Source organism: Microcaecilia unicolor, chromosome 7 (genome assembly GCF_901765095.1).
Source record: "Microcaecilia unicolor chromosome 7, aMicUni1.1, whole genome shotgun sequence".
In the NCBI taxonomy this organism is placed as follows: Eukaryota; Metazoa; Chordata; class Amphibia; order Gymnophiona; family Siphonopidae; genus Microcaecilia; species Microcaecilia unicolor.
This window is the reverse complement of record NC_044037.1, coordinates 26,356,837-26,383,389: the sequence shown is the minus strand read 5'-3', so window position 1 is coordinate 26,383,389 and position 26,553 is coordinate 26,356,837. Positions and strand designations below refer to the sequence as shown.

Below are 26,553 nucleotides of genomic sequence, written 5' to 3'. Positions count from 1 at the left end.
GGAATAATCCACTATTTCTGGGATGGACGGGACAAATTTTTTGTTCTTTTGGCCGCTGTCGGAGACAGGGTGCTGGGCTCGATGGACCCTTGGTCTGTCCTGGCATGGCGATGCTTATGAGTTGGCTTTCTTTCAAGTTGCATTTTTATGGGCATTTTTTGGTGCTTTTAGGGTGAGTGAGTTAGTTTCAGTTTCAAAGAATGACATGGACATGGGTATGAGGGATCATTTGATGGGTAATGTTGAAGTTAAGTCTTCTAAAGTTATTTTGCCAATAACGAGGTCTAAAACAGACCAGTTGAGAAAAGGGGCTGTGGTTATTTTGAGGCAAGTAAAAGGATTGATTACTTGTCCAGTCCATGCTGCACAAGTTTGTGGAAAGTTGTGGAAAGATGGATATACTGGTTAGTTCATACTGATTTGTGTCCATTGTCATGTTATCAGTTCGCTGCTGTGTTGAAGTTAGCATTAAAAATGGTAGGTCTGAATCCATCATGTTTTCAAACATACTCTCTTAGAATTGGAGCAGATGTCGATGGATGCAAAAAGATTAATTACCAGTTGGTCCCCTTTTGCAGCATTTGACTCATCTACTTATAAAAGTTATGTGCGCTAGCGGTTTTTCTTAATATGTTATTGATTAAATGTTCTCTGTAGTTTTAATTCCAGTTCTTCAGCGTGTAGAGATTGCGGTATGGATTTGCAGACATTCTTATGTATTGTGGGATCTGAAGTACTTGGAGAAGTCACCAATGGAAATGCATTTGGGATTGGCATCACAGGGATTTGGGATTTATTGGTTGGGATTTTGAGGAATGTTTTGGGACCAGTTGATGCCTTCTTTGTTACAGGCTAGAAGATGGTTGAATGAACCTCATAGTTTGTTGTCCCATCTGGGGGGAGGGGTGATGATTTATATATAGGGCTGCACATTAATCGCTATTAACAGGTTAATTATTAATTACAATTTTAAAATGTAATATGATTAATGACAAACTGCCCGCCCTCCCTTGCCTGCCCACATGCATACATGCACGGTCGGTCTGGCATCGCTCCCTCCCATCCCAGAAAACCGACTGCTCTCTCCCCTCCCCCCTACCATCCCTATTTACCTTTTATTATTCAATAAATCTTCACCCTGCAGCAGCAGCGGTATTGAAACGTTGCCTCGGCCTGCACCGGGCCTTTCCCTCTGACCCATCCTGCCCCTTTCTGATGAGCTTCCTGTTTTCAGAAGGGGGCAGGATGCATCAGAAGGAAAGGCCCGATGCAAGCTGAGGCAGCTTTTCAGTACCGCTGCTGCTGCTACAGGGCAAAGATTTACGTTTTTTTTTTTTTTAATGGTAAACAGGGAGGGGAGGGGGAGGGAGAGCCACTGGCGGTCTGGGATGGAAGGGAGAGATACTAGATTGACTTTGTGTAATGTAAAGATGATGAAGAAACAACGTTAATTCCTAGTGATGTTAGAAGGTATCTATCAATTCTTGCAAGCCAAAACAGACAATACTGTCTGTGTCAGACTACAGCGTTTAAAAATGACCTGAATTAGTGAGGAGTCAAATATTGAGAACATAGAGGAGTATGAGATAAACTAATTATACATAAATGAGTTAACAAATAGTAAACTCACTGACATCTTGCAAGTCCAGGTACTTTGATATTCCGCTATTGTTGACTGTCAGTTCTTAGGTCAGTGGAATGCATTCGTCAAGTTACTTTTGAAGTTGCTGACGAAGGGCAGGGCTTTTTTTGTGCCAGTACGCACCGGTACGGCATACCAGCATCTTTTTTTCCCCGGCGAGTCCTGCACCCTTCCTCTCACTCCCCTACTTACTGTTTTTTTTTTTTTTACAGACTCAGCAGCGCGAATGGTGCAGCGATTGAGAGAGGCTGGCAGCGTCGGAGCTTCCCTCTGCCAGTCCCACCTACTTTGTTTCAATTTCCTGTTTCCGCATAGGCGGGACTCGCAGAGGGAAGCTGCGACGCTGCCAGCCTCTCTCAATCGCTGCACTGTTCACGCTGCTGAGTCTGACGCTGGCAACCTTTATCGCTTCACTGGTTGTCAGGCAGGCAGTGGAGAAGGAGGATGGGCTGCGGGAAGGAGGATGGGCTGGAGGAAGAAGAATCGCTGGACATGGATGAGAGGGGAGGGCAGGGAAGAGAGGAGAATCGCTGGACATCGATGGGAGGGGAGAGCAGGGGAGAGAGAAGAATCGCTGGACATTGATGGGAGGGGAGAGCAGGGAAGAAAGAATTGCTGGACATGGATGGGAGGGGAGGGCAGGGGAGAGAGAATTGCTGGACATGGATGGGAGGGGAGGGCAAGGAAGAGAGAATTGCTGGACATGGATGGGAGGGGAGGGCAGGGAAGAGAGGAGAATCACTGGACATGGATGGGAGGGCGGGGAGAGAGGAGAATTGCTAGACATGGATGGCAGGGGAGGACAGGGGGCAGAGAAGAATCACTGGACATGAATGGCAGGGGAGGGCAGGGAAGAGAGGAGACATACTGGACATGGAGGGGAGGTCAGGGAAGAGATTCGCTGGACATGGATGGAAGGTGAGGGAAGGGGAGAGAGGAGAATCGTTGGACATGGATGAAAGGGGAGAGAAGAGGAGAGAGGAGAATCGCTGGACATGGATGGCAGGGAAGGACAGGGGACAGAGGAGAATCGCTGGACGTGGGAGGGGAGGGCAGGAGAGAGAGGAGACATTCTGGACATGGATTGAGGGGAGGGAAGAGGAAAGAGATGCACATGGATGGAGAGGAGGAAAGAAGAAAGAAGAAGATGCACATGGATGGAGATGAGGGAAAGGGAAGAGAGGAGAAAAACTGCACATGGAATGAGAAAATAGGCAAAAGCTAGATCCACGTTATACCTCCTCCAGTCAATTCCACGGAGGAGGACCCAGCTTTTACTTATGGATGTAGGGCAAGAAATGAAGAAGAAAGGAGGAAAGTAAAGAAATAAATGGAAAGGAAGCCCTGGAAATAGAGTTAAGAGAACAGATAGAGAGCAGCAGAATCAGAGACTGGGACCAATATGGATAGAAAAACAAAGTCACCAGACACCAAAGATAGAAAAAATCATTTTATTTTCATTTTAGTATTTGGAATATGTCCAATTTGAGAATTTACATCTGCTGTCTTATTTTGCAATGGGTATACTGGAGCTGTAACAGCTTACAGAAATTATTTATAATGAAAAAAAATCACGTTATTTTTTTCTCCTATACTAGTATAATATTTTCAATAATGTCTGTTTATATGCGCCATGGCTGGTGTAAAGGGTGTGGCTATCATAGGGGTGGAGCCATATGTGGTGATCCCGCACATAATGAGTACCGGCACCTTTTTTTCTACAAAAAAAAAAGCACTGACGAAGGGTATCAACTAACAGAGGGTATCGACTAACAAACCTGGTTCAGAGTCCTTCCAAAGACACTGCCGAAGTGGTGCATGAAGGGGCACAAGCCTCAGCAGTTGTAGGCAGATTCAAAGTGGAGCAGGAGGTGATATCAACCACTTGGTGCACCTTCTGATTGGTTTGTTGCAATGCAGTGGTTAAGGAAGGTCCGATATAGCCTTCTAGGTGGACTGGGACTCTGAACTGCAGATACTGAAAGTTAAATGCCACTGAATATACCCATTTAGGCCCTGACAAGCAATTTAAACAACAAACGTAATTCTGGGTGTTCTTAAAGAAACGGTTTCAAATTATAAAATTAATAAATGTAACAGAAACCTTCAAAACTAATTTAAACAAAACTTATCACTCTCATTATTCATATATGTATAATGTTTTTCTGGAATAAAATCCAATAAATTATAAATTTTTTTTTTATATATGTATTGTGCTCAGTTTTTGGTGTATTGCTGTGGACTGATAATCCAAGTTTAGCAGGAACACCACCCTTACATCATGGCACATCCTACCTCCATCCTATTACTATTATTCCATAGATGGGTAAAATTCAAAAAAGTAGTAAACTTGATGTTCAAAACGTGTGTAAATAGCAGTTACTTAGCTTAAGTAGAGATGTGCTGAAAAGATCTTCTTCCTGCCAAGTTCTTGTCCACTGCAATGTTTTTTACAAAAAATCCCTCCGTGCAAAATATAGGACCATAATGGTCACAGTTCAGTGATTTCAATTCCCTACATGGGCCATGTTTCGCCAATCTAATGGCGTCTTCAGGGGAACTGATTGTTCAGCAGTACCAGGGAGGAGCCCCACCCTGTCCGGTTCACTAGCCTGCTAGTGAACCGGACAGGGTGGGGCTCCTCCCTGGTACTGCTGAACAATCAGTTCCCCTGAAGACGCCATTAGATTGGCGAAACATGGCCCATGTAGGGAATTGAAATCACTGAACTGTGACCATTATGGTCCTATATTTTGCACGGAGGGATTTTTTGTAAAAAACATTGCAGTGGACAAGAACTTGGCAGGAAGAAGATCTTTTCAGCACATCTCTACTTAAGCTAAGTAACTGCTATTTACACACGTTTTGAACATCAAGTTTACTACTTTTTTGAATTTTACCCATCTATGGAATAATAGTAATAGGATGGAGGTAGGATGTGCCATGATGTAAGGGTGGTGTTCCTGCTAAACTTGGATTATCAGTCCACAGCAATACACCAAAAACTGAGCACAATACATATATAAAAAAAAAATTTATAATTTATTGGATTTTATTCCAGAAAAACATTATACATATATGAATAATGAGAGTGATAAGTTTTGTTTAAATTAGTTTTGAAGGTTTCTGTTACATTTATTAAGCAATTTAAACAGCCAGGAGCCTCTCCTGCCCATTTAAATCGCTCTGAACATCAACCCTAGGTTTGGGGTTTTTTTTGGGAACTAGATCAGAATCTACTATAATAAAACTCACCCTCAACGTTCTGAGGACACTGACGTCAGTGAAGCCAAGCCCTGACTTCCTTCAAAAAGGTTCGAAGGTTCGTGGTGGTGAAGCCACCAAAATTGCTCCGGGCCCCGCCCTCGAGGGCGGAGCAATGGCAGAACAACGAAAGGGGTTGGCAGGGAGGGAAGCAGGGAGGCGGGGTGGAAATCGCTCCGGGCCCCGCCCTCGCGTCAAACGTCATGACGTTGGGGGCGGAGCAATGGCAGAACAACGAAGGGGTTGGCCAGGGAGGGAGGGGGGTGGCGACGAAAACCTTGCTAGCGCCCGTTTCATTTGCTCTGAAACGGGCCTCTTTTACTAGTGATTAATAAATTCATATACAAATTCCTATACTCAAAATATGTTTGATGTGTGATTTTGGCAATAGTTTGGGTTGTATATATATTGATCCACAGTTTTAATGACTTTGTTTTGAATTTCTTTTCATCAATTTTTTTCAGAGATCAAAAATAGCAGTCTATGAGAAGATGTGGTCGTACATGAAATCGGCAGAGCCCTCCGTGTTCACCAAAACAACCGATGACGGTGTGGCCAGAGTTCGGAAGTCGAAAGGGAAGTTTGCCTTCCTGCTTGAGTCGACCATGAACGAATACATTGAGCAGCGCAAGCCGTGCGACACGATGAAAGTCGGTGGAAACCTGGATTCCAAAGGCTATGGTGTGGCAACTCCAAAGGGCTCAGCATTAAGGTGGGTGGAATAATATAACAATATGTCCGTTGTTATAGTATTCCACCTACCCTGATGTGTTTGTGTTGTCATTTTCTTTCTTATGAATGCTTGAGGTAACAATGTTTAAACTCTTCGTTACTCCTTGAAGTTTACAAAAGACGGGTAAATTATGGTTTAATTTTAATTAATGCATCCATTTTTAGCGTTCTGTGTGTTGTCCTCTGTTTGTTGTGTTTTTAATTTTACAGTCCAATGGCTTTTTTTTTTTTCGATTTAAATAGTAAAAGCCAAGTTAAACTGCCCTTCGTGACAAATGTCCGTTGCATGATGTGGTGTTTCCTGTTAACTATTTTCTCAGACAATTTCCCCGTCCCGCACACTTCAGTTTTGAGCAAATGTTAATCCTTCATGCCACCTTCCAATATTTAACCCTGTACTTGCTGTTCAGACATTTTTTTTATAGCTCCACATTCTGTGAAATTTAGCCAATTTGTCCTCTTGTGCTCCTTTTTATACGTTACGATTTTTTTTTTTAAGCATTTTGTGCATTTTCTTACAAGTTATGTTTTATCGTTTCAAGAAATGCTGTTAACCTGGCAGTATTAAAACTGAATGAGCAAGGCCTCTTGGACAAATTGAAAAACAAATGGTGGTACGACAAAGGAGAGTGCGGCAGCGGGGGAGGTGACTCCAAGGTCAGCCTCAATGTCACCACAATCGGGTACCTTAGACGAGAGTAATCGGCAAGGCTGTTATTTTATGATCAAAGTGAGAGCGCAGATTTTGAGCCGTGTAAGTCACGATGGCCATGTAATTCACTTTTACGGTAGCTTTCGAATTAGGCCGTATTATTTGCATCCTTGAGTCTGGTCAAAACTGGAAATCCTTATCAAACTAAGAGATGGAAGCTGTAATATAACTTTACCGCCATAAGCATCAGAGGCATTCTTCAATGCTTAAGGTATGTAAATTAGCAGCCTTATTTCTGAGTACTGCTCATTACTCAAGCAATCAGTCGCAAATGGGCGGCTCCCAACTCATAAAAGTTATCCATTGCAGAAGACTGCTTTTGACTGCTAAGTATGTTAGTACTCTCGGATAACTTCTATATAACATTAGTAAAAGGAAAGAGATTCATATGGTTAGAAAGGGGGGAGGGAGAGAGAGATTAATGCCCTTCGAGCTCACTGGGAAAATGAAACTGTTCTAAGTCATGACCAAACCAGGAGGATTAAACCTCCAGTTTCAAAATAACCTGCATAGCTTTGCATTAGGTTTTCTCTGCATTTCAGTGGCAAGCTGAACTGTTGATCGGCAGACTGGAAACAATGAAAGATTACAAAAAGCAATTGTTTTCTCAGAAAACATATGCTCCCTTCCAAATCCATGAAGCATGAGGCAGGGATGCTGTGTTCTTTTCTTTTCTTTTTTTTTTTTTTCTTTTACTTCCAGTTTAATCAGAACCAGTGCAGGGATTTTTGCCTCCTAGCCTTGGTTCACAGCCACCCAGAGATTTCTCCTCTCTGTTTCTGGACTGGTCATGGCTCAGTGATCGTGAGCTCAGGAGTCAGGCACCAGAATCCTTCTTCCACACTCCAGAAGGTGCAGACACTGCCCCACTACATCCCCTTGTCAAGCCAGGGGCGTAGGCAGACCTGCCATTTTGGGTGGGCCCAGAGTTAACCTGGGTGGGCCCTTCCCACCCCCACCCCTACCCCGTACACACATTCAATGTACTGTTTTTTTTTATGACCCGATGTCTGCCCGTTTCTGTCTGAAACCCCTCCCCCAGTCCTACCTCAGAGAGCCAATGCCTGTCGCAATTCCTATAGGCAATCTGCGCCGGCTCTGCAGGCTTCTCTACCACATTCCCGCCAAAGAAACAAGAAGTGACATCATTGAGAGCAGGACATGCTGACTGGGTGGGCCTGTGCCCACCCAGGGCCACCCTTAGCTTCGCCACTGATGTCAACTGACCCAGTGAGCAGAAGATCCAACCCAAGAATCAAATCAGTGGACCTTCTGCATGGTAGTGCACAGCTCTGGTCTGAGCCACCAGACTCGCCCCTTATATTCTGTTTCGACATTGCTTAGTCCACTAGTACCCTGCAGAATAATAAACTGAATTGTGGTCAAACACAGTTAAACATAATTCTAATCTAAGAGTGCAATCATATATTTCCAATTCACATAGAACTCTCTGTAACAGCTGGATTTATCCAGTTAAGCATTTGAAAGCTCTGTATTTGGAGCACATTTAACTGGATTACTATAATTAAGCACCCAAAGGGGACCTGGTAGGATCTATTGTATAAAGGAATGTAGGTGCCTATTTTCCTATATAGAATACAAGCATAATAGCAAAATATATTCCTAAATTTAGGAGCAAACAGTCATGCCATCCATAGAGCTGATCTGTGTTTGCCTAGGTGCTGCACATAGGCATGAAACATGTAGTATTCTATCAGTTATTCCCCAAATCCTATATATGATGCCTTAATTTGTGCGTGCTAATTTGGCCGCATGGCCAAATTGCACGCACAACTTGATTAACAAGCCAATCAGCGCCGATAATTGGTACTTAACCAATTAGCAGCACTAATTGGCTTTAATTTAGAATTAACACACACAACTTTCTAAGTGTAGTCTATGACGCGATGCACGTAAATTCTAATGCACACAGTCAAAAAGGGGATGTGGCCATGGGCGGGTTGTGGGCATTTGAAAAAACTATGTTCCCTATTATGGAATACACCTGATCTGTGCCTAACTTAGGCGCAGGTATTTAGGCCTGGTTTTAGGTGGCCTAATTGGGTGCACCTAAATTTTAGTTGCAAGAACGGTGTGTGAACATATTCTATAAACTACGCATAATTTTAGGCCTAGCTTATAGAATCACGCTAACCGCATGGTTTTACAACACCAGTTTTTAAGGTGACATATGTAGAATTCCTCTCTATGCACATAAGTGAGTCCAGCCCATGCTGTGCCCAGTCTCTGCCTATGTATACACCCAAGTGTACAATATGCACTGTGCAAAATATGAGCATCTTTACTAGGGCTTTGGGGTCAGAGTGGGAGTCAGTAAAAATGTACCAATTCCAACTCCAGCTTCAAAATAAAATCTTACATTATAATCTATGGTAAATGTATTAGTTTTATATCATTTTTATATAAATTTATCATTTTATACTTATACTAGTAAAAGAGGCCCATTTCGTAGAGGAATGAAACAGGCGCTAGCAAGGTTCCACGCCCCCCTCCCTACCTCCCTCTCTCCCTGTCTGTTGTCCGAGTTCCATGGCCCCCTCCCCTTCGAGTTGCAGGACACCTCTCCCCTGCCCTTCGAGTTCCATGGTCCCCTTCCCCTCGAGTTGGAGGCCCCCTCCCCTTCCAGCTGCAAGACACCCCCCTCCCCTTCAAGTTGCAGGACACCCTCCCTCCCTCCCTCCCTCCACACCCCCCTCTCCTCCGAGTTCAACGCCCCCGCACATCCCTCCCTCGACATGCAAGCAGGACCTGTCCTCCGGCAGCCCCTCGCCTTCCTGCATGCCGGCTCTAATTTAAAAATTGTTACCTCGGGGTCCAGCGTCAGCATTGAAGGCGAGCGGTGCTACAGACTGCCTTCCCATCTGTCTGAGCTCTGCCTCTGGTCCCGCCCTTCGAAGGCAGAGCTCAGACAGATGGGAAGGCAGTGTGAAGCGCCGCTCGCCTTCAATGCTGATGCCGGACCCCGAGGTAACAGTTTTTAAATTACAGCCGGCACACCCTGTCCCGCAAGTCTCACAAGGCCGCTGCTTGAACTTTTGGCAGCCATTTTGACTAGGCGCTGGGAGAAAGACAGTCTGCAGACATGCCGGGCAGGAAAGAGAGAGCTCTTTCCTGCCCCAAACAGGTCACTAGACCACCAGGGCACCACACTAAGGTAAAGGAGGAGAGGATAGGACACCCTGAGGCCCATCTGCCTGCAAATCCGGATAAACGGACAGGCTGGCAAAACCTTTTTCCCTCAGCCGAGCCTGAGTCCTTTGTCTACTTGCTGTTATTTCCTGATTATCTCTTCTATTTTTTTGCCCTGATGGGTCGGCAAGGGTATGACCTCTCTCTCCAATCAAGGACTATGACCTCCATTGCAACCTGGTCTCAGGCTGTTCCTATTGGTCTTTTCAGTTCACCTTCCGGCCTTGTGGGTGTTCTTCTTGGCCCCTCTGTCCCTGTGAGCTCAGACTCTTCCATCTTCCCTCAGATGCATGTGCTTCTCTGCTCCCCTGGAGTGAATTTGCCTTTTTACTAATACTGCACAACTCAGCACCTCACATCTGAACTACCTTCATCTACCTGCCAATTCTCCCACTTCTACCATAAAGCCTTCCTTTATCTCTTAACAACTTCACCTCCACCACCCACTGTTGCAGCATTCAGAATTACAAAGGCCCAGATGCATCAACCATACGTAAAAAAATTACAAACGTTAAAGTCCGAACCGAATTTTAAAAAACGAACAATGCTCAAAAAAAACAAGCTGCACAAGTTCGGTACGGATTTAAAAAGTACAATGTATCAATGATTCGTAATTCTGGTCGGTAATCGGCCCTTAAATCATGCGCAGAGCAGCCAAGCGTTATGCTGGCTGCTCTGCGCATGCCACGAACCGTCAGAACAACAACAACAAAACCCCCACAAACACGTGGCTCCCCGCTCCATCACTGAAAAAATAAACATACCTTAAAAAAGGATCAGGAGGGGCAAAGGCACTCATCAGAAACGTCCTGTATGGACGGCCTTGCCCCCCCCAGATCGCCGCTGTTCCTCGCTTCCGCCCTTCACTAAATTAAAAACTGAAATTAAAAAGCTAAACTTTAGCAGCACCAGGCCCCCCTCCCTTCCTGTGTTGATCTTCTTCTTTTCCCAACACTGCTCCGCCTCCCGCCATCCTCCGCCCCTTGCTCCACCCCCCGAGTTCGTTGCCGCCGTTCCCCCCCTCCAAAGGACCCCCCTCCGCCTTACCGGCCGTGCAGCGCCTCTCACCTTTGTGTGAAGGCGCTGCACGAGATGAAACAACGGATCGTCGCTCCCTTCTGCCTCCACCGACGTCTCTCTCCTTCTTCCTTTTGTGCACGCCCTCCTCTGACATAAGTTTCCGTTTTCGTTAGCTGCTTGCTTCTTTGGAAAAAGGCCTTTAATGCATGCAACGGTTGGAATTTCCTTCGTTAAATGGTTGTTAGAGGGTCGTTGAGGTTTAGTGCATCTAGCCCAAAGTCTCTTGCTTTAGGGCAACAAGCTTCTGAGAATCTACAAACTGTGAGTAAATTAGCTACATTTATTCAATAAAAGTAAATTTCAGAAAAGAACAGAGATTTCTCATGTATGCTAATGTGCTAAGGTTATACTCCCTGGATATCGGAGCATGTGTACACTTTAAGAGGGCCCGGAAACCTACCATCTATCCTTTCACAGATCCTTATTTATATCATGTCCCATTCCATTAAACTCTGGGATTCCAAACGTTGAGTTGCTTCCATCCCCTCCATAAAAGATGGCCATTCTTACTTACTCTCCCTGCCAAGTGTGCTGAATGTCATAATAGTTATATCCTTATAGCTAACTGCTGCTTTCAATCTTGCATGTTCATACAAATGTGTGCTCTACTCAGGCTAATCTCCCACTGATGTTGCGACATGGGGTGGCACCCTAAGGTACCATTGAGGGGAGGGGAGGTGGGGGGACACTGCCCTCATGCCTGCACTCCTAAACTGTCCCCTTGACTCCCTGCTCCTGTTGACTCACATGTCCTACCTAGCCCCTTCCTTAAGGCCCACCCCTTCCCTGTACCTAAATTATCTGCCTGCTCCACCTACCCCACAGTTCCCTACTCCAAGCCTGTCCTTTTGCCAGTTCATTTTCATCCCCCCTTCCTCTATTCCCTTTCCCCATACATTTATTTATTAATTATTTATTTATTGCATTTGTATCCCACATTTTCCCACCTATTTGCAGGCTCAATGTGGCTTACAGAGTGTGGTTATGACATAATTATTTCGTGATAACAGGTACAATTCTTAATGTTTGAAGATTAGGTAAGGGAAGATAGATGGAAAGTGTTAGGTAGGTTAGAGGTGAACTGTGATAACTGTGTGGATTGTTGAGGTAGCTTGTAGGTTATGTGTTTTCTTTATAGGCTTTTTGGAAGAGATGTGTCTTCAGAGATTTTCGGAAGTTTGTTATATCGTCAGTAGCTTTCAGGTCTATAGGTAGAACGTTCCACAGCTGCGTGCTCAAGTAGGAGAAGGTGGTGGCGTGTGTCAGCTTGTATTTTAGTCCTTTACAGCTGGGGAAGTGCAGATTGAGAAATTTGCAGGATGATCTTACAGCGTTTCTGGGAGGCAAGTCCACAAGGTTTAGCATGTAGATTGGGGCGTCTGCGTGACTGATTTTGTGTACAATCGTGCAAATCTTGAACGCAACGCGTTCTTTGAGTGGGAGCCAATGAAGTTTCTCTCTTAGGGGTTTTGCGCTTTCATATTTATTTTTTCCAAATATGAGTCTACATCTACTCATACATCTAGTGGCCCCCACCAATTCCCTTTAAGATATTAAGCGTCTCTGGATGCCACCTGCCTCTGCCCCACTACCCTAATTGGTCGTGGCTGTTTCTTTTTCCTTTTGTGTGCATTGTGCTTATTTTAATGACTACTGACAGAGGTAGTTACTAATATGAATTAAAGGAGAAATGCATATTTTCCACTTAATGTGTTAAAACAACAAATCATGTGTTATTTAGTGTAATGCACTTTATTTTACCATAATAATGAGGTGCAAAACATGCAAATACATCCAGAGCACCTCATTTTTATGCAAATTAAATAATGTGCCTTGCACTGAACTTCAGAAGCTGTGTAATTCATGGAAATATAATGCTAGCTTTCAGTTGGCATTGCTTTTCCTCCCAGCAGCCTCAGGCCACTATCATGTTGCCCCGTGGCTCCCAGGAATCATCTTAAAGGAACCGTAGTTTAAAAACTGCCGTGCAGCCTCCAATTCTCCTACCCCCATAGACCTTCCTGAGACCCCAAGACAATTCCCCCCACCACCACCACTTGAAGATGCCCCCAGACTTCAAAACAATATCCCACAACCCCCAAAGAGCTCCTACACAAGACCCCCACTTTTCTAAGACCTTCTGGGTCCCAAGACCCTCATAACACCCTCATCTGCCCGCAACCTCGGGGTCATCTTTGACTCCTCCCTCTCCTTCTCTGCGCATATCCGGCAGATAGCCAAGACCTGTCGCTTCTTCCTCTATAACATCAGCAAAATTCGCCTCTTCCTGTCTGAGCACACCACCCGAACTCTCATCCATTCTCTCATTACCTTTCGCCTTGACTACTGCAACCTACTCCTCACTGGCCTCCTACTTTGCCATCTATCCCCCCTTCAATCCGTTCAAAACTCTGCTGCACGTCTTATCTTCCACCTGAACCGGTACACTTCTATCACCCCTCTCCTCAAGTCACTTCACTGGCTTCCGATCAGGTACCGCGTACAGTTTAAGCTTCTCCTTTTAACCTATAAATGCACTTGATCTATAGCCCCTCCCTACCTCTCTACCCTCATCTCCCCTTACATTCCTACCCGTAACCTCCGTTCTCAAGACAAATCCCTCCTGTCAGTACCCTTCTCCACCACCGCCAACTCCAGGCTCCGCCCTTTCTGCCTCGCCTCACCCCATGCCTGGAATAAACTCCCTGAGCTCGTACGCCAGGCCCCCTCCCTGGCCAACTTCAAAGCCTTGCTCGAAGCCCACCTCTTCAATGTCGCCTTCGGCACCTAACCATCATACCTCTATTCAGGAAATCTGGACTGCCCCTACTTGACATTTCGCCCATTAGATAGTAAGCTCCTTGGAGCAGGGACTGTCCTTTTGTTAATCTGTACAGCGCCGTGTAACCCTAGTAGCGCTCTAGAAATGTTAAGTAGTAGTAGTAGTGGGTCCCAAGACAAGAACCCCAACCCCAAAGATTCCCCAATGAACTATGGTGGTTTGCCTTGACAATTTCCTTTTCAGGGGGAACATGAAACAGTGAGGAATTAAAGGGACTACCTCTCCTAATCCCTCCAGTAGAGGGCTGCTCAACACTGACTGCCATAGGCATTTTGTTCAGATAAAGACAATAAGAGCAAAAGATGACAACATGAGAATATACAAGTGAAACGTAAAAGCGTTCCAGTGATAGTCTCAAAGGGAAAGGTGGGGGAGGCTGGGACAATGTGTGAGAAACATGGAGAGACTGATAGATAATCAGAAGGTGGCAAAGCAGTATAATTGTATGGTTTATAATGTGATAAAGAGATCTCTATTAAGTCCTGTCACGTTGGTGTCAAAATATTTCATCATCTTAACTTCAAAGGTTTAACTTTCCTGGATTGTTCTGAAATTTCCACTTAGTATTCTTCTGCTTTGTCACCTTCTGATTACCCATTCACCTCTCCCTGTTTCTCACCCTCCCCCCATCCCTACCTGTCACTGGAATGCTTTGATGTTTCACTCATATATACTGATTGTTACATTTGTACCCCGCGCTTTCCCACTCATGGCAGGCTCAATGCGGCTTACATGGGGCAATGGAGGGTTAAGTGACTTGCCCAGAGTCACAAGGAGCTGCCTGTGCCGGGAATCGAACTCAGTTCCTCAGTTCCCCAGGACCAAAGTCCACCACCCTAACCACTAGGCCACTCCTCCACTGTTGCTACTATTGAGATTCTACGTGGAATGTTGCTATTCCACTAGCAACATTCCATGTAGAAGTTGGCCCTTGCAGATCACCAATGTGGCCGCGCAGGCTTCTGCTTCTGTGAGTCTGACGTCCTGCACGTACGTGCAGGACGTCAGACTCACAGAAACAGAAGCCTGCGCAGCCTTCTACATGGAATGTTGCTAATGGAATAGCAACATTCCATGTAGAATCTCCAGTAGTAGCAACATTCCACCTAGAATCTCCAATAGTAGCAACATTCCATGTAGAATCTCCAGTAGTAGCAACATTCCATGTAGAAGTCGGCCCTTGCAGATCACCAATGTGGCCGCGCAGGCTTCTGCTTCTGTGAGTCTGACGTCCTGCACGTACGTGCAGGACGTCAGACTCACAGAAACAGAAGCCTGCGCAGCCTTCTACATGGAATGTTGCTAGTGGAATAGCAACATTCCATGTAGAATCTCCAATAGTAGCAACATTCCATGTAGAATCTCCAATAGTAGCAACATTCCATGTAGAATCTCCAATAGTATCTATTTTATTTTTGTTACATTTGTACCCTGCGCTTTCCCACTCATGGCAGGCTCAATGCGGCTTACATGGGGCAATGGAGGGTTAAGTGACTTGCCCAGAGTCACAAGGAGCTGCCTGTGCCGGGAATTGAACTCAGTTCCTCAGTTCCCCAGGACCAAAGTCCACCACCCTAACCACTAGGCCACTCCTACTGATATTGTCCAATAAAAAAAGGTATCGTCTTATTTTTTTTCTTTTGTTTTACTTCTGCGAGTAGCCTAGTGGTTAGTGCAGTACACTTTGATCCTGGGGAACGATTCCCACTGCAGCTCCTTGTGACTCTGGGTAACTCACTTAACCCTCCATTGCCCCTGGTACAAAATAAGTACCTGAATATAAGTAAACCACTTTGAATGTAGATGCAAAAACCTCAGGATCAAGTCCCAGTTACCTTTCCCTTTTTATCTGTAAGAAGAGAAGCGTCACAGTATTTACTTATGATTCAAACTTACAGATCAACTTATTTTGGTTTGAAAGCAGAAATCATGAGGGTGAGCTTTGCAGCAGAAGCAGACTGTGCGGCTTGGCCTTTGCAATGTCTACCCTACAGGGCAAAGGCAGAGTAATGACAGCCCAAGTCTTCCTGGATCTTCCTCTTGCATGCTTCCTTCTGTCCTTAACTGTGTCCTTCAACATTGCTCGTTGAAAATCCTTATTCACACAGAGGGACCCTTTTACTAAGCTGCTTTAGTGCAGGTTATACCATATGGTCGACCCGCACACTAACCATCATGAGTGCTGACAGCGTGACTGCACTTACCACCACTTCATGAGGACTGCAGTAGGTGCAGCCATGCTATGAGCAGTCCTGTAGTGCAGCTACTGTCACAATAGGCTTTGAACAGGTGCACCCCCCCATATCCAATCTCCGCAACCCCCCCCCCCCCCCAGTTTAAGACAGGGGCGTAGCCAGACCTCTATGGGAAGGGAGGGCCAGAGCCCAAGGTGGAGGGGGCACATTTTGGCCTGCATCCCCACCGCCGCCCTCTCACCACCACTTCCGTGCCCCCCGCGGCTGCTACAGCCTCCCCACCACCGCCCTCCTGCCGCCGCTTCTGCTTCCCCCCACCTCCGCTCCCCCCCCCCCCCCCCCACTGCGAAAGTACCTTGGTTGGCTGGGGTTCCCAACCCCAACCAACTAAACATTTGTCCCATGCTGGTCTCACATTGCCTGGCACCCTGTTCTGTTTTCAGTCGCTGTGCACGTTCGTTTTAATGAAACTGGGCATGAGCAACCATTCTCAGTTTCATTAAAACGAGCATGCACAGTGACTGAAAACAGGACAGGGCGCCAGGCAATGTGAGACCAGCGTGGGACAAATGCTTTTGCTGGTGGGGGTTGGGGACCCCCACCAGCCAAACTGGGGGCCCCAGAGCCAATTTGGGGGGCCCAAGCCCCCATGGTCCCCCCGTAGCTACGCCACTAGTTTAAGATCACAAGCCTTAGGTTGAAACCTCACTCTCATGCATAACCTGCACCCCGCCCAGTGCATCCTAGGATGCACTGGGTGGGGCTTAACTACCATATAAAGGAGTCCCTTATATGATAGACCCCACCCAGTGCATCACAGGATGCACTGGGCGGGGCAGGATGCCACCATTCTGATGACTCGCCCAGCAGGAGAAGGGACTATGACTCCTTCCTTCCTCCTCTTTCAAGGTAGGAGGGGGTTGAAAAGCCACCGCTAGGCCACCAGGGTTAGTCTAAGGGGGTTCCTGGCCAGGGGTTCCACTGGACTACCAGGGTTTTATTTTTGGGGAGGTCTGGGGTCCAATAGACCATCAGGGCTTTTAGGTCTTTGGGAGTTCTGGGGTCCACCAGACCACCAGGGCCTTAAGTCTTTGGGGGGGAGATGGGGGTCTGGGGTCCACCGGGCCACCAGGGCTTTAGTCTTTGAAGGGTTGGGGAGTCTGGACTGTACCGGACCACCAGTGCTTTAGAAGTCATTCTGTCCCCACGGCTCGCACAACCCTAACGCCAGATCTGAGCTGGCTTAGGATTTGCTGTGAGAGGAGCACCGTTATTTGGCGCACTGCCCACTGAGCATTGGAGAGGAATAGGGGATGACCACTTTAACGTGCATTTGCACGCTCATTGTTTCACACGATCATCAGTTCTGAGCTTTTGGCGCTAGTCCAGTGCTAATAGCCTCTTGTGACCGCATTTGCTTCTGAGCATTGGGGTTACTTCTGGGTCTGTCCCCTTTCATCTTCATCGTTCCAGAGCTTCCTTGCAATTGAAAGAGACGTGCCTCCTATGCATTTATGCCATATAGGTATTTAAATGGCTCTATCATATCTCCTCTCTCCTGCCAGTGGAGCCACTAGAACTTCCTAAGTTCCTTCAGTACCCTCAGATGGAAGGAATAACATTGAGCACCAATTTTTATTGGTGCCAGATTTTCGGCACCATTTCCCTACTGTTCTCCTTCCATGTTTTCATCTATCTTTTGGCCTCCATCACCTCTACTGGGAAGGCCATTCCTCGAGCCACCACCCTTTCCATGAAGAAATAGACTGACAGGCAACGTCGGAACTTATCTCCTTTCCAGCCGTCTGTCATAAGTGTATTCTTTGAATTGCAAATAGGTGACTAAACTGTTAATTCACTATGAGATTGGAATACATCATAATGATTTTCATAAAAGCCATCTTTCTGCCTATGTATGTATCCAGCATGTGCTGAAAGCAGTGTTTTATTAACTTTTCAGGTCTCTGCTATCAGATGTCAGCCCATCACAATGAAATATGACCTTGTAATCTGTAGTCTAAAACACAGACGAGGCAAGCACACATTAAAGCTTTATTACTGGAGTCCTTTCTTCAAATGGCAATTTTTTATTTTTTTTACTTGTCAGCTCTCATGCTACTTACAGGTTGCATGGCATTTATACTCTCGGCCCCAATTTTCTGGTGCTTGGATTTCAGTTTCTGTTAATTACAGCTGGTTGGAATCTTGATGTATATTGTCAGGGTATTTGATTTTCTAAAAATGATGGCTCAAGTCATTTACTGAGGCAGTTTTGAACTCAAGTGGCAGTTTAACTACTACAGGAAGAGAGATACAAGCAGCACAACCTGCCGTGAGCGCAAAAGCATGACTGGCAGGGATCAAGCTGTTACTCTCCAGGAAGAAAAGGGTTTGTGTTATAGGCTTTATCTCCTGGAAGTCAGACTCGGGATGGCTTTCGTATTTAATTGGTTAGTCTGTGAAATCTAGACTGAAGGCATTGATCGAGAACTTCTGAGACTGCCTTGTCTATATGTGTCTCTTGCAACATTTGGTTTTGGTGTCCTAGCCACAGCAAATCTCCAGCCCATCAGGGATTCCCAGTGGGATCTTGCTAGCAGTGGTGTAGCCATGAGTGGGCCCAGGCCCCACCCACTTTGGACTCAGGCCCACCCAGCAGCAAAATGGCTGGCAGGGATCCCCAAGCTCCGCCACCTGAAGACTCCCAGTATTTCTCCCTCCAGGAGATTTGGGGGGGGGGGGTTCACTTGACTCCACTCTCCCTGGTACCTTTAAATCTTTTAGTTCTTCACTGGCAATGAGCATCAACACATTCCCCCTGCTTGCGCGTCCCTGTCTTTTATCTAGCACATTAACGAAAATTTTATTTGGCCAATGAAACATAAATGAAAGCTGTAGAAAGTAGGCTGACAGTGTTGTACAGGAAAAAGGAAGGCTGAAGCATTTGGAAACACAACTATGGCTAAAAGTGAAAGTTAGATCATGACATCCATTCCAGCTTATCTTTTACACTAAACTATAGAAATGTAGAACATTTTAGCAGAAAAAGGGACATTTGGTTTATCCAGTCTTGTACCAAACTACTTTTTTCATAGATCTTACTAGATCCGGGGACAGAGCAAGATATAGACAAACCAGGCACAGATGGTTAGTGAATACCTGTCAGATGTGCTCAAGATTAAGGAAACTAGGGTTGCCAACTGTCTGGCATTTTTCAGGATTCTACAGTTTGTTTGGGTTTTTTTGCATTAATGTCTGACAGCTGTAAGGATGGCTAACATATCTGGACATTTTTTCAGAGTTTAACATTTGCATTCACAGCTCTCCAAGCCTCCCTGTAAGTGAGTCTGCCTTATCTGGTTTAGCAGTAGAAACCGTGATTGGGATCCAACCAATGGGAAGGCTGTGGGGCTGCAGCACTGGAGGATAGCTGTAGTCACAGGGAGGGAGGCGGTGAGCCGGTGAAGTTCCTGAGCTGTTCAAGTAAGACTTCTGCATCAGGGGAGGGCTGGGGGGGGGGGGGGTACTGAGCTCTGCAAGGGGCCCTGGGCTGATCATACAGGGAAGAAGGGTAGAAGTGGAAGAAGGATGGGAGGATAGTGCAAGAGGGTTGCTACAAGCTGAGGGAAATTGCTGTCAGCATTTGCAAGAACTTTACATAATGATTGTCAGAGCTGATAATAGTTGGGGGGGGGGCACTCACTGTATGAACCCATGAGCAGCAGGTAGCAGCACAACACCATAAGTTTGCAGGTGTGGGTGTCTCCCACTGTGTGTGTGTTTCTGAATCTTTTCCTAGTGGATGCTATACCTTATAAATAGAGTTTCCCTTTGAAAATTTGGGCTGGGGAAGTCCACTGGTACTGATTTACCCATGTGCGTGCTAAATGGAAGCAGGGGCGTAGCCAGACAACAGATTTTGGGTGGGCCTAGGCAAGAAGTGGGTGGGCACCAACCTATCTTTCATCTGTTGTCATCCCTTATACACCTCCCCATGCCCTACGATCGCTTGACTCTCGCTGCTTGGTTCTTCCCTCACCAAAACTGGCTCACTCTGAATCCATTTGCCACATTGCTTTCTTTTTTTCTAGCACCGAAATTTTAGAACGACCTTCCTTCCACTTTACGCTCCAAACTTTCTTTCCCAAGCTTTAAAACGCTCCTGAAAACGCATTTTTTTCACCCTTGCTTATGGTTTTTCCCTTCACGCTATCTAGTGACGGATACTAGTCTAATCTGTTCAAATTAAAAACATTTTTTAAACGTTTTATATATATTTTAGATGTGTGCAGTGTTCTTGACTGAATGAGTCTTTTCTCATTTTTGTTTTGTTTTGTTTTTAACTTGTTGGATTTTGTGACCCGCTTCGATCTTCTATTAGAAGTGACAGTATATTAAGCACATCAAGACACAGAAAGAAAGTCTGCAGTGATAACTATCTGGTTAACTTACAACTGCCTTTTTGCTGGCCTAAGTTAACTGAATAGGTATGACCACTGAATATCAGTATTTCGCAGGTAACTCCCAGCTCTGCCCTGAATCCACCTCAGGACCATCCCGGCACTAAGTGGATAGTGCCACGGCAGTCAGACAAGATATTCAGCAGCACTATCCAGGTATGTTTCACTGAATATCCTGTGAAGACCCAGTCAACACTAGTTAACATGGTAGGAGCTTTTCCAACCCAGTTAACTAATGTTAAATATCGATCTCTGTGTGTGGATAGATTCAAAACAGCTTTCTGCCCAATTAATCAATTACCCTCGTACCTCCAATTGGACATTTACTCCCAATTCCATAAAGTTGAGCACCCAACCATACGCTTAGCATGGTAAGTTGTTTGTGCAATTTATAGAATAAGGTCAGTTGCACATTCAACAATTCAATTGGCTTAAATTGGCTCTAATTGGCACCAATTAGCAGTTACCCTGAAGTTCTATATATCGCACCTTAATTTCCACACAGAAATTTGAATCGTATTCTATAATAATATAACATAATTGGTTAACTAGCTAATCAGCGCTGTTAATTGAATGTTAAGCAATTATCAGCACTAATTGGCATTAATTGAGACTTACGCACACAACTCGCTAAATGTATTCTGTAATGTGATGCGTGTAAATTCTAAGTTGAATAGTAGTTGAAAAGGGGACCTGGGGCAGGGCATGAGTGGTTCTAAAATCTGTACGAATTATTATTGAATAGACCTGCTGTGCATCCAATTTAGACATCAGTATTTACGCCAAGAAAAACGTCTAAATGGATGAGACCAAATTTGGTTGTGTGGAGAGGTGCTCGGCGTATTCTATATACTGCGCGGAAATTTAAGCCTATTCTATAAAATTTAGGCATACTTTAGAGAATACACCTAGGCTTTTTTCTGCGCAGATTTTTCAGGCACCATATATAGAATCTTGCCCTATGTGTATCATTGCCCTTAATTGATATTCTATAAATTGCCTGCTCAAATCCCAGAATACACAACTTCAAAGGTGTGTGGATATGGGAAGGGCATGGATATGGGAAGGGCAGGTCAGGAACATGTCAGGCAGTTAGGCGCTCAGGTCTAGAATTCTATCATTTATGCACCCAACTGCCTACGGTTGACGTGACCCTTTGCAACAACCACACGGAACTGCCGTTATAGAATTTTCAATCAGCTCACATCGTCTCAGCACCTAAATTTCAGTGCCATTTATTGAATTTACTCCTTAGTATGCAAAGTTGCACGCACAAGTTATAAAATAGTGCTAGTTATGTGCACAGTTGGAAGTAATTGCTGCTAATTGACACCAATGTGCAGTTACACCCATAACTGCCCTTTGTATTCTATAAATTGTATGCGCAAAATCCATAGCACGCAACTGCAAGGGGGGTGTGGACCTGGGAGGAGCATGAGCGGGTCAGGGATGAACCTAGCAGTCATGCATACAGGTCATCAAATACTGTTAGTTACGTGCCTGACTGAACGCAGTGAGGCGCAGCATTTACACCAGCCATTCAGCTAGCGTAAGCACTCACACCTAAAGTTAGAACTGCAGACTTATGCTATCAGCTCACCTTGAATCCACACGCCTTAGTGCTTTTTTACCCATCCTTTATCCCTCTATGTAATTCCTCTCTGAAGAATTTTAAGATTGACCTGGCTCTTTGAGCAAGATTTTGGAAGACCTGTCTATCAACAAAAGCTACCTACCTACCATTTTATTTTACTTTCAACTTTGTTTCTTGTTATTTTATCGCTTTTTTATTTTGTTTCCTTATCTTGATTTCACCTCTTTGTTAGTTACTCTTTGGAATGGATGTTATTCTTTATTATTTTTAATGGAGTTCTTTTTCTATTCTTTGTCTTTAGCCTGTACACCGCTCTCCTCTGCTAGTCAGAGCAGTATAGAAAGTTTGGGGAATAAATAAATACATCATATCCTGTAATGGCAATTACATGCAAAAGCTGTGAAAACAACCCACAACCACTTGAACTTCAGGAAATCACTAAAAACCAACCTCTTCAAAAAGGCCTACCCCAACGACCCAACGTAACCCTCTTCACCTACCAACACAGCATGACTGTGATCGAACAGGGCAACACGCAATCTTCATCCATTCCGACCCTCCACTTATACCTCATACGATCACTATACAACTTTGTATTTGTTATCCACCGACTGAGCAAACGCCTTTGACGGTACTATGTAAGCCACATTGAGCCTGCAAATAGGTGGGAAAATGTGGGGTACAAATACAACAAATAAATTCATAATTGCTGATTATAAAATTCACACTTAGCATGCTTCATCCAAACATCTAACTTTAGGCAGCCTGCAGAGAATTATCCCCCCCTCCCATCCTGTATTGCAACATTAATATTTCTCAAATGCTGATCATTCGTGGCATCAAATTTCTTTGCTTTGTGCGTTACTTTCTGTCTTCTGTTCTCGTTGGTGGCCTTGATTTATAAGTAAAATCACAAGGCATTTGGTATAATTTGGGCAAATTCCCATGAAGTAATCTATCTGACTTTTAATAATGCTATTAGATGCTGGTTAAAAGCATCGCCCATAACCATTCTGCCAAAAGCTGATACAGCAAACAGAGAAGCATATGTCACCTCTCTCGGGGCACGTCACAGCAGTGGAGCATCTGGCGCACACAAAGGAAATATCAGCCATTTCTACTGATAGTTAATTAAATCAAGGTGCCAAAAAAGAACAATACTTTAAAGAATGGAAAGTTGCATCAGAACACTGGAAGTGACGCTAGCTTTCAGGTGACCATTGGGGACGGATCTTCACTAGCATTTGAGATGAAAAACAAGTCCACTCGGCGGTGGATTCATTAAAATGTATATGTCTTTGCCCATTATTCTGAATGAAATTTTACTTGGCAGGCTCTAAATCTTGCTAAATGCAGTGTTCCTGGTTCTACTGATTATAGTTTTGAGACGTGTTTGAAATACAGTTAATTCCCTCTATTCTTCATCTTTCTGGAACATATTTTTAAGCCTCTGATGAGCTATTTATTTATTTAACAAAATTTATAGCCCACACATCCGAACTTCTGAGCAGGTTACAATAAAACAAACATAATCATAAATCACAAATAACAATACAAAAAAAAAAAAAAAGCTCGGTTATAGTTATTTAAAGGACATGATTTTATAGAACATATAAATAGAGTTCATTCTCAAAATATAATAGCTGAAGTCAACTTTCCTCCTTTCCTAGAATTGAGCAGAGCTCAAATGTGCCAGGGCCACAGACCCCTATGTAACACTGGATAAAAAGAAAAACATTGTTGTCTCTGCTAAATTTGTCACTGCTGATTTTCATCCTTTTTCTTTCCTTATTTTTGTGTTTTTCACCCTCCCTTCCCGGTCAAAGTCCATCGAAAACAGATATAGGGGATAACTTTGTATAGGTTGTGTAGGTAACTAAACAGACATGTAGGGCTCAGGGCCGGCAAGAGACAAAGCCAGGCCTGCAGCAAAAAATGTTACGGAGGATCCCCTCCCCCCTTACCCCCCCCCCCCCCCATGGGCACACCTACCGCACTGAAAAATAATAAATATTTTTTAGTGTGGGATTAGCAAGCACTAAGCATAAGTACATAAGTAATGCCATACTGTCACCCTTCGCAGAACACTATGATGGGGTGCCTCGGTGCATCCTGCAGTAGGCGTATCTCATTTCGGCGCCGGGTATTTTAGGCACTGCATACATCTAGTAGAGCTATAGAAATGATTAGTAGTAGTAGAATACTGTAAGTTATGCGCATATCTGCCGCAATTAGGTGCCAGCACTCACACCAGCTCTATGGCCGGCATACCTGTTTGTACCTAACTTTTAAGTGCATATGTACCCAGCTAGCTGGTATTTTCTAAGAGAAAGTAGACACCTACAACCCTTTATAGCATAGGTTCCAACCAGGTGCTCTGTTATAGAACTGCCCTCATTATTATTTAGGAATAACATGTTAATTGTGATAATGTGTCCAAACACAATGGCTTGCTTTAGTAAACTGAGCTCTGTTACTTCTATGCACAAATGCTTAGATACAATTTTATTACTGCATTGTGTGCTCCAGTCTTTACTACTTGAAAAATGGAATATTTCTGTTTTGTCGCTCAGCCGTGAGCTCCAGGACCCATTAAGAGAGTTGAAAACCTGCTGGAACTGCAACGCAGAGCTGCATTAGAAAGAAAAAGCACAGGTTCCGGGGTTTATTTTTTTTTTTTTCATTTTTTTTTTCAAATCCAAATATTTCCTTTATTGTCCAAAGAGAATCTACGTGTGTGGAGAACTCAAAAGGTCCTGCGGAGTAACTCAACGAGAGAAGGAAAGTGGGAACAAAAAAAACCACGGATTCCAGAGACTGGAGCACACAATATCTTGATGAAAACAAAGCTTAATGAGAAATCAAAAAATGACTCAACACAACGCTGTGTTTCGGACAGAGGGCCTGCCTCAGGAATCTGTGTACAAAGTACGGATTAAAAAACATCACAGGAGAAAGTCATAAGGACCAAAATAGGATCCGAGATGCTCTTTAAAAAGACGGGTCGATTTTAAACGCATTTAGAAAGTTAAGGCAAAAAAATCAAATTATTTCCTTTATTGTCCAGCTATATGAGTACCTTTTTTTTTTTCTACATCCATCAACTATTGTGATCAGTAATTATCTGGTGATACAGCGTATCACGGGGTGGACGTTTGCTAAATGAATCCATACATTCATTCTGATGAAAAGCGTGCATGTAAAAAAAAAATATATATATATATACTGCTTCTTATCTCTTTGTGGATAAGGAATGCTGGTAGATCAAAGTTTTCAAATTAATAACGAAGGCTACTGTGAGTTATCAACGCTTAAAATAGGAAAGACAATTCTGTAAAACAGTTTTCATTTATCGCTACTTAACAGTGTGTGCCGATTACTCAAAGCGATATGGGCAGGACCTGGTGAAGGTAGTAGTATCACTCTAGTACTGAAGCTTATAGTGTTGATCAGGTTGCCTGCAGTGTAAAATGACAATTGTGGCCAGGATCCCTGCCTTATCGCTTTCCAGAGTTTTAAAGTCGTTTAAAGCTTGAATAACATAAAATAACATAATATAATGTTATTTATGTTATTTCCCACGTGAAGAACGCCTGTAAACCTTGCAGTATTGAAACTCAGTGAACAAGGCATCTTAGACAAGCTGAAAAACAAATGGTGGTACGATAAGGGTGAATGTGGCGCCAAGGACTCGGGAAGTAAGGTCAGTCGCAGAAGGTCTTTTTGTACTGATTAGAAATCACATGTTTTTGATCCACTGTTCATGCTTAGCAAACATTTTTTTTTTTTTTGATTCATAGTTCCAGTTAAGACATGGGGGTAGAACATGTCTCAGTTGCATTGAATAGTATTTCAGGATTGCACAGCGAAATTGTTTGGTCTTTAACCTGAAAAAAAAAAATACATATATATGTATACACACTCACATATATATACTATAACAACAACTATACACAGTACAGGCAGGAACACTGACATAGCATCTATGTTGTTATCAAGCTTTATCAGACATAATGTAGTTTCACTAAAATGCAAGGGGTTCTAAACCCAGTAGTCGGGACACACCCAGCCAGTCAGGTTTTCAGGATGCCCACGCTGAATACCCATGAGATAAATCTGCGTGCACTGCCTCCACTGTATGCAAATCTATCTCGTGCCTTTTCACTGTAGCTATCCTGAAAATCTGATCGGCTGGCTGTGTTCCGAGGACTGAGTCGAGAACCACCGCTAAAATGGTTAGGCACACAACAGTTCGGTTCTGTTGCGAGCCAGCAGCATGCCTCTTGCAAAGATACGTTGTGAACCAACCGCCCCACAGCCTTCCTATGAACGGATGGACTTTTTGTTTTCCTTACTCTTTCTTACTAACATTGTGGCGTTGGGAATTCACATCGTCTCTGGGGGCATTCATGTTGATTGTGCTCTGAATTGCTTTGCTACTGTAACGTTGCATATTAGCTGAGGTTTTTTTGTCAAGGCTGCTGGCTTTCCATATGTTAAGAGATGTACAGTATCCCAAATGAAAATGTAGCCATTTTAGTTATAACCCCACTGAATGCATCTGTCTTTCACATACATGCAGTGTGCATATGATTTTTTTCCATAGCTATGGCACAGTAATAAATTCAGATACTACTTGACAGTATTAATAGACAGTTTCCATGTAAGCTAAACACTAGCAAGTTAATTCCATAACAGGACAGCTGGTAGGGTACCTTCTTTCCTTTGTAGAATATTAATAGAACCAGGTATGTGCAGTTAGACGCAAGCTCTTGAACCAGCCACAGAACTACCTTGCTTGCTCACTGCTACTGGTCAGAGA

General features: G+C 44.2%; 1 protein-coding gene across 2 annotated transcripts in view; it reads left to right on the top strand.

The window, feature by feature from the left end:
- Window positions 1-26,553, top strand: part of GRIA3 (glutamate ionotropic receptor AMPA type subunit 3) — a 429,528-nt gene that overhangs the window by 394,278 nt on the left and 8,697 nt on the right. The window contains exons 13-14 of one of the 2 annotated variants that reach the window (XM_030209320.1): window positions 5,371-5,618; window positions 25,320-25,434. In XM_030209320.1, the coding sequence (XP_030065180.1) occupies window positions 5,371-5,618; window positions 25,320-25,434 (363 nt within the window). Of the gene's footprint in view, window positions 1-5,370; window positions 5,619-6,180; window positions 6,341-25,319; window positions 25,435-26,553 lie in introns of those variants that run through there. The other variant, XM_030209321.1, reaches the window with a different exon arrangement.